This window comes from Talpa europaea (genome assembly GCF_964194135.1).
Source record: "Talpa europaea genome assembly, chromosome: 15".
In the NCBI taxonomy this organism is placed as follows: domain Eukaryota; kingdom Metazoa; phylum Chordata; class Mammalia; order Eulipotyphla; family Talpidae; genus Talpa; species Talpa europaea.
Window position 1 is genome coordinate 3,264,129 of NC_140083.1, and position 8,607 is coordinate 3,272,735.

At 51.5% G+C, this 8,607-nt stretch overlaps 1 protein-coding gene across 1 annotated transcript; it reads left to right on the plus strand.

Moving 5' to 3' along the window:
• Nucleotides 1–2,303: 2,303 nt before the first annotated feature.
• Nucleotides 2,304–3,449, plus strand: SNU13 (small nuclear ribonucleoprotein 13; the record flags this gene model as incomplete). Its single annotated transcript, XM_084254890.1, has 2 exons — nucleotides 2,304–2,439; nucleotides 3,187–3,449. 2 exons carry the CDS (start codon nucleotides 2,304–2,306, stop codon nucleotides 3,447–3,449), a joined length of 399 nt encoding a protein of 132 aa, XP_084111016.1.
• Nucleotides 3,450–8,607: the final 5,158 nt, after the last annotated feature.

Here is an 8,607-nt window from a genome sequence, read left to right on the forward strand (position 1 = left end):
TGTTGAGTCTTTTGTTGTTTGATAAGTTAATGGCCTTAAGTTGTGAATTCTCAGATAGCCACCAAAAGACAAATACCAAACCAGTAAGAGGGGATAATAATGAAAAAATAATTGGAAACCCAAAAGACGAAAAGCAAGAAAAAGAAGCGGGACAGATGGGACAAACAGAAGGCACAAAAGAAGGAAGATTTAAACCAATACACCAATACTTACGCATAGCATTCCATAGTGCGGACAGGCCACATCTTGATCCAGTCTTCCATGAGGGCAGGGTAGATAAGTTTAAATGGATTCTGTATCCTAAAGAACCGAAATTTAGGTTATATCAAACGTCATATTGTCTCAGCAAGCTTTGCTGTGACCCTTGAAGGCTTATTCTGAACTGTGCAGAGGAGAGCAGAGAAATGATGAGGCCTTTCGGGGCCTCCCTGGTGGTGCAAAGGTTGGGATGCAGCCTATGAAACGGTCCGCAGCCACTGCAGTCAGCACGAGTTCGATTCCCGGCCAGCCAGGGAGCAGCCCACACGGCGCGGCAGACCTCTCTTGACTCACCCGCTGCTCCCCTCAGCAGTGTACTTCGGTCTGTCTGCCTGTTCTGTTCCCCACTCTGTCTCTGGTGGGTCCTCTCACCCATACACCTCTGGCCTGTGCCCCAGCTCTTGTATGCATGAATAAATAAATCTTTAAAAAAAAAAAAAATGAGGAGGCCTTTCTTCCTGGAACTCCTCCAGCCCATACCTAATTCCCCATCACCCAGGGTCCTTGATACATTCACCCAGGGCGAGACTGGGGGACCAGGGCTCTTGATGCAGTCTGGCCTTTAATGTCACCTTCACAGGTATCAGGCAACCCCAGACGGGGAGTTCCCAGCCAGCAGTCACCCATGCATCGGACCATGTACTAGATGGAATAATGAACTGAGACACTGTTGAGTCATCAGCATGGCTTTGACTTTGGGACCATGTACATGTTTTGTGTATTTGAAAAGTAAAATTTTAAAGATTTTATAGGAACCTCATGTATGTCAACTTGATAGCCACAAGAAAAAAAATTGTTTTGAATAACTTTTATTTTAATTTTTTTTTTTTTTTAATAGAGGCATGCTTTATTTATTTGTTTGCTGGTTTGTTTGTTTGTTTTGTTTACACATGCACTGGGTACAGTCAGAAGCGCGGGAGGGTGAGAGAATTCACCAGAGCCAGAGCGGGGAGCAGAGCAGGCAGAAGGACCGAAGTACACTGCTGAGGGGAGCAGCGGGCGGCAGGAGAGGTCTGCACGCCATGTGGGACCCTCCTCCGGTGGCCGGGGAGCAGCCGGGGATCGAACCGGCGCCGCAGAGGCCGCGCGCAGTTTCGCAACCCAGCGCTCAACCGCTGCGCCACCGGGGAGGCCCTTAATTTTTTTTTAAGATTTATTTATACAAGAACTGGGGTACAGGTCAGAGGTGCGGGAGGGTGAGAGAATTTACCAAAGAGAACAGGAGCAGAACAGGCAGACTGAAAACACTGCTGAGGGGAGCAGTGGGCGAGACAGGAGAGGTCTACCGTGCCATGTGGGTTTCTCCCTGGCTGGCCAGGAATCGAACTCGCACTGCAGAGGCTTACGGACAGCTTCACAGCATGGCGCTCAACCTGCTGCACCACCTGGGAGGTCTATTTTGAATAACTTTTGAAGGTGGTGCTTGGCTGGATGACTTTAAGTTGTATACAGTCTAAAAATAAAGATATTTTTACTGTGGCAGGTGTGTTGTTGGTAAAGGTAGTGTTGGTATATCAATTCATTGTTACAGCATTTTGTATGTACTGTGGGGTTGAATAAATGAGAAAATACTTTGTTTGGGGGGACCAGGGTTCTTCCTGGGGACAGAGGGAGAGCTGAGTATTGATTAGGAAGTGAAGCCAACTTTCTGCTGCATTTCTATGAATTACACCTTAATTTTGATTAAGTTTGGGGTGGATCATGGAAATCCAGATCTACACATCGACCCCTTGTGACTCAAGTGAACACCAAACTGTGTGACTATTTTTGACCTGTTCGCTGCGGCATCCCTGAGTATTATGCTAAAGAGGCAAGTCAGAGTCAGCCTTGCAGTGTGCCTTGCAGTGCCGAGTCATTGCTGACTTTCTTTTTTTGATCCTAATTCTGTATTTCATTTTCTTAAGGGGAAGTGGGCAGGCCGGTGTCAGCTGAGGGTGTATGTTTTGGGAGCGGGCAGCAGAGGAGCTGACGACTGTGTCTCAGTTGTGGATTCAAGTCTTTTATAACTTGTCTGGGGTGACTTCAGGTTCAGGCTGACTGAGGCTATGCTTCCCCCGCAGACCGAGGCTGATGTAAACCCAAAGGCCTACCCCCTCGCTGATGCCCACCTCACCAAGAAACTACTGGATCTTGTCCAGCAGTCATGTAACTACAAGCAGCTTCGGAAAGGAGCCAACGAGGGTAAGGCAGCGGGAACACTCCGGGAAGGGGGTTAAACGCCCTGCTCTGACCTAGCTCTCCAGTTTGGAAGGGGCTTCTCCTGACTGGGACTCATGGGGAGCCGTGAGCAGCATTTTGGGATTAGGTGCTAAAGGTTAATGAACTAGGAATTTTTGAGATCCAACAGATGTTAACTTTTTGCCACATGTACTTAATGAGAATGAGGCAGGCTGGACTTGGGCGGTGTGGCTCTTGAACCAGCTCTGATCTGGGCTTCCAGTTAATGCAGACATGGTCCTGGAAGCACTGGGCCCAGAGGTCAGCAGGTGAGGTAAGCTCGACAAAGCACCTTGTTTCGTAGCGTTTGTCAAATATATAAAGTGAAAAAGAAAAAGCACCTTGTGGACAGTGCTATAGGCATTGAGCTGCGTGGTGTGGGTTTCCCAGAAGGGTTGATCACGGCAGGCTGGCGGGGAAAGCCCTGCACCTCGATCCCGGAGAGCTTGGGAAGTGCTGCAAAGCGCCCGCAAAGGAGACAGTGGTGCTTGGACAAGGGTAATAATAGCAGAGGAGAGGGGCGTGGTCTGGCTCATGGCGGGTTTTGGCAGAACTGGGTTGATGGGTTGATGCAGCCTTTGAGACACGGAATGATGGTGTTTTGGGGGTTACCCAGTCTTTCTTGCACCTGCTTCTTCTCCTTGGAGACTGCTGTGCTCGGCTGCCCATCCCCAGTCCCGCATCACCTGTGGCCCTCTGTGCTCTCCACAGCCACCAAAACGCTCAACCGAGGCATCTCTGAGTTCATTGTGATGGCTGCAGACGCTGAGCCCCTGGAGATTATCCTGCACCTCCCGCTGCTGTGTGAAGACAAGAATGTGCCCTACGTGTTCGTGCGCTCCAAGCAGGCTCTGGGGCGGGCCTGTGGGGTCTCCAGGCCCGTCATCGCCTGCTCTGTCACCATCAAAGAGGGCTCACAGCTGAAGCAGCAGATCCAGTCCATTCAGCAGTCCATTGAAAGGCTCTTAGTCTAAACCGGTGGCCCCTGACTCCTCCCCTGAGTTGTGTATCATATTGTCTGTGTTAGCATGTGGTGTTTTCTGCTACCTTCTATTGTTATAAAATATTGTAGTACTGAATCCTGTTTTTGCATTTTTGTATTGTTTTCAGGTCTCTTCTCTCCCCCCCCCCACCCCCTCCTAACCCCCTCTCCACCAGAACTAATGCCAGAACAGGTGGAAGCAGAGTGATGACACCAGTGACAGGCAGGAAGAGCCAGGAGATCTGGGCCCTAGCTTTCAGGCCCTAGCTGCCTACTGTGTGCGGGCCGCGATGGGAGTAGATAAATGACCGGGGAGGTTACGACTCGCCTGGGGAAGAAGTATGTGTTCTGTGAGGTTGTTTGTGTATGTCCCTGTGTCATTTGCTAATGGCCCCCCGCTGTGTGGTGTTGATGTAGGATATTGTGTCCCGTCCTGTCTCCTGCCTTCCCACTCCCAGCCCCGCCCCCGAGGGTGGCAGGACAGCAGCAGAGTTGCAGAGGTGGCCGGGGCGAATGGGACACGGGGCAGTTGACCGAGGTCTGAGGTGTTAAAGGAATGAGAGCAAAGAGTCAGCTGGTGCTAGAAGGAAGGATTCTGGGCACGTCATGGAGACCTGTGTGGAAGCCACAGCAGAGGTGATGGAATCCAAGGGAATGTCCTCTTTGGTGAATGGTTTCCTCAGTGGACACTTGGTGCTGGCACTGAGAGCCCTCCCCGTGTCCTCCACCATGTGGGTCACCGCAGACGGACAGTGCCACTGTGTCATTATGAGAGTCCTAATAAAGAAATATATTCATACTTCACTGTGAAAGACGTGTGGTTCTTGTCAGCATCCAGCCAGTACCTGAAGGAAGAAATGCTTGGTGTAGGATGGTTGTATCCACTCAAACTTGGAGGCTTTTGAAGGGCAGGGCATCAGTTTCTTCAACTGAAAAAGTCCCACGGCTCTTCCCCTGCCCCTCAGGCCGCTCAGCCGTCCTCCACCAGGCTCTAGCTTTGCTCAGTGTTTCCGTTTCGTTTCTTGAACAGTCCAAGCCTGTTTCCTTCTCTTCTGTGTCCTTGGCATTCCTCCACTGCACCAGGGGCTCTCTCCTCGTGCTCGTCTTTTTTCTCTACACCAAGGAAGTGACTCAAATACCATTTCTTAGGGCTCTTCCTAGCTGCCCAATCCAACACCATCCACGCTCAGGGGTATGCACATGTTGACATTTGCGTGGGCTACACTGTGCTCGTGGCCAAAGCATTCTTTTAATTTGTCCTTAACTAACAGCTGAGCATTCTGTGAGTGGTGCCCTCATGCAGATGCTCCACAGATGCTGCCAGAAGCCTAGACATGTGAACAAGAAGGAAAACAAGTCGCTCCTCCCTGGGCACCTGTGAAGCAGGCTGCAAAATCTGGCACGTTGACATTTACCTTCGAGACTCTCTGGCTTACATCAGGCCTCAGAGGCTTCTCTGACCCCAAACAAGCACTGGTTAGGGACTTCAGTTTTAGGATAAGTTTTCTGAAACCTTTTCCCCACAACATAGGGTTAAGGAATATTTTGAAGTTTACCATAATAACCTTAAAGATGCTTTGCAGAACGGTTCCGTGTGAAACCACAGTTCCATTATCCCCAGCAAAATAACGGTTAATACAACCACCCTGCAAGCACCAATCAACCTATCCACTCCCAAATTCCTTACACACGGAAATGTGAGAAGAGTATCTTGGTTTTAAACCAAGTTTTTGAGGGTAATTTGTTATGCTGCAATAGTTAACTAAGGCTGGGGGGCTGGGCAGCTAAGTGCAAAGACTTGTCAAAGTAGCAGCAATATAGAGAATACTGGAAGTGGGCAGGGCCCACAGAGGAGGTGTTCTGAGCCAGCCATGTCATGCCTGGAAGTAAGGAGTAGGACTCGCCGTCAAGCTTGATGCGTCAGCTGCAGTGAGAATTCCACATGCAGGGGCAGCTCAGGCTCAAACCAGAAAAGCTGGACAATCACAGCTCCTGATCAACTATAATGTGTTTTTTTTCCAGGGTGGATTTGAGGGAATTTCTGGATGAAGGATTTTTAAAGATTTATTTTATGTATTTAGTATTTATTATGGGTGTAGGCCAGAGGTTGGGGGCAGGGGGGGTGTTAGAAGATTCAAGGGGAGCAGAACAAGCACATCTACTGAAATCCACTGCTGAGGGGAGCAGCGGGGAGACAGCAGAGGTCTGCTGCGCCATATGGGTTGCTCCCTGGCCGGGGATCAAACTCACACAGCAGTGGCTGATGATAGCTTGATAGTGCTGAGACGTTAACCTTTGCACCACCAGGGAGGCCCCCACAGTGGATTCCTAAGCACGTTTTCCACGTAGCTGGCATGCAGCTGGCTGTCTTCTTGGCATAACTGTTGCATGTTTGGCATAGATCACACAGGTTGGTGCTTTTAAAAAGCCAACCAGGGCCTCCCTGAGTCTGCAAAAGCAAATGTTTTTTTGTTTTTTTTTTTTTTATAGAGGCATGGTTTTTTTTTTTTTAATTTTATTTGTTTGTTTTTTGTTTATACAAGCACTGGGTACAGTCAGAAGCACGGGAGGGTGAGAGAACTCACCAGAGCCAGAGCGGGGAGCAGAGCAGGCAGAAGGACCCAAGGACACTGCTGAGGGGAGCAGCGGGCGGCAGGAGAGGTCTGCGCGCCATGCGGGACCCTCCTGCGGTGGCCGGGGAGCAGCCGGGGATCGAACCGGCGCCCAGAGGCCACGGGCAGCCTCGCAACCCAGCGCTCAACCGCTGCGCCACCGGGAAGGCCCAAAAGCAAATGTTTTGAAGTCCTGAACAATTCCCCGCTAGCGGGGCAGTTTGCGCATCAGAGTTTCCGGGGATTTCGGGGGCGCCTCACCCTTCCAGGAGGGGGCGCCCTCTCACCAGGGCTGGGGTGGCCACCTCCTCCCTGGGCGCTTTACCACTCGTGGGCTTCAACAGTCGCTTTTGTACGTAGAGACCCTCCTACTTACCCCTTCTCCTTCGGCGGGGGCTCGGCCAGCCAGAGGCGGCCCCGGGGCTGGGGCGCGAGTCGGTAGCTCGGGGCGGTGGCCGCGCGGCGCTCCCCGGCCCGGGCCGCCTGCGCGCAGCCCTGGTGCGCGTGCGCGGGCCGCGTCTCCCCCCCCCCCCCGCCCCGGCGCGCGCTCCTCACCGCCTCCTGCTCGTCACCGCCACCTGGCGGCTGGAAGCGTGTCTGCAGCCGGGGCGCCTGGAAGGCGAGGCGCGGGGTCTGTGGTCTCACCGCTCACCAGCCGGTGTTAGGCTTACGAGGAGATGGAGGAGATGGAGGAGATGGAGGACATGGGGGACATGGGGGACATGGGGGAGCCGAGCCTCGAAAATGCCGGGTAGCTTGCTCAAGGGCACTTGCATTTTTGTGGTGGAGCCACGATACAAACAACTAGATCTGACTTGTGAGCTCACGAAGCCTAACTCAGCTCCCTCCGGCGTGGTGGTCCTGCCCGGAGACCCCACAGCAGAGGCGGCGACATTCCTTGCAGGGGAGACAGACCTCGCGACCGCCATTTATCACCGACGAGGGCTCGTTTCTAACATGGCTCAGGTTCCAGATGGTTATTTACTGCTGGGTGTTTGTTGCTTGCCTTTGTAGTCGTTTTCTTTTTATAAATATGAAAAGAAAGGGAAGTAACCTAGGCTTGGGGAAGGCCACTCAAGAGGACACAGAAAAGCCTGGCAGTCACCCAGGCTTCTCTTCCTAGCCTGGAACGCCAGGGTTGAAAACCAAGGTCCAGCGATGGTCTCTTCTTACCCTCCTACATACCTGCCTGCCTGAATCTTCCTTTGTAGAATTAGTCACTCCCTTTAGAAGCCAGTTTCCAGCAGGCCTCACTTAAGAGGCATGAATTAATTTCTCAACAGGAACGAGCATGTACTATAGTAAATGGCTTTGCATTATCGTGCGGTATCCTCAAAAGCATCTCTATTGGAAAATTAATCTAAACCAATAAAAGGAAAAACAGGTTAAAAAACAAAAACAAGAGCCTCCCCAGTGGCACAGTGGGTAGAGCACCACGTTGTGAAGCTGTCCGCAGCCTCTGCAGCGCGGGTTCGATTCCTGGCTGGCCAGGGAGAAACCCACATGGTGTGGCAGACCTCTCTCGCCTGCCTCGCCCACTGCCGCCCTCAGCAGTGTCGTCAGTCAGTCTGCCTGTTCTGCTCCCCACTCAGTCTCTGGTGAATTCGCTCACCCTCCTGTGCCTCTGACATGTACCCCAGTTTTTGTATAACTAAACAAAATGAAAAAAAAAAAAACCATAAAGCTCAGAGCACGAATCCAAAGCTGAAAATCTGACAGGAGTGATTTGACCCTCTATACTCCCCTCGTGCTGTGCTCATCCTACTCCTACAAGACACAGGACCTGCAAGCCCTGCATCTCAAGTCATCCCTGGAGTATGGAAAGGGACAGGGAGGCTGGATGGGAAAGGAAGAAAAAGGGAGACACTCCCCCCTCCTCTGCCTCCTGGTATTAAGCCCTCTCACCTTCAACATCTACAGCTCCCCTGAAAAGCAAGAATAACCACTGATGCCAAATTCCTAGTGCACTAGAAAACATGGCTTTAATTACTTGAAGTCACATTAAGAGAAAATGCACCATGAGGGGGTTGCTATTTACTCATAAAGCATACGGTACCAGAATTAGAAATGTTCTGTTGTTCTGTTCTTATTGCTTCTGAAATCTGGTCTTTAGATCTTTTTTTTTTTTTTTTAAGATTTATTTGTTTATACAAGCACTGGGTACAGTCAGAAGCGCGGGAGGGTGAGAGAATTCACCAGAGCCAGAGCGGGGAGCAGAGCAGGCAGAAGGACCGAAGGACACTGCTGAGGGGAGCAGCGGGCGGCAGGAGAGGTCTGCGCGCCGTGTGGGACCCTCCTCCGGTGGCCGGGGAGCAGCTGGGGATGGAACTGGCACTGCAGAGGCTGCGGGCAGCTTCACAACCCAGCGCTCAACCGCTGCGCCACCGGGGAGGCCCTGGTCTTTAGATCTTAATAAGATAACGTTTAAAGGAAACAGGTGGGAGCAGAGGACCTCATCTTGCTAGGGCTGTCACTTCTGAGGAATGCTCACCATCCTTGATCATCACTCTCCCCACCCTTATTGTCTGTTTCTACTGT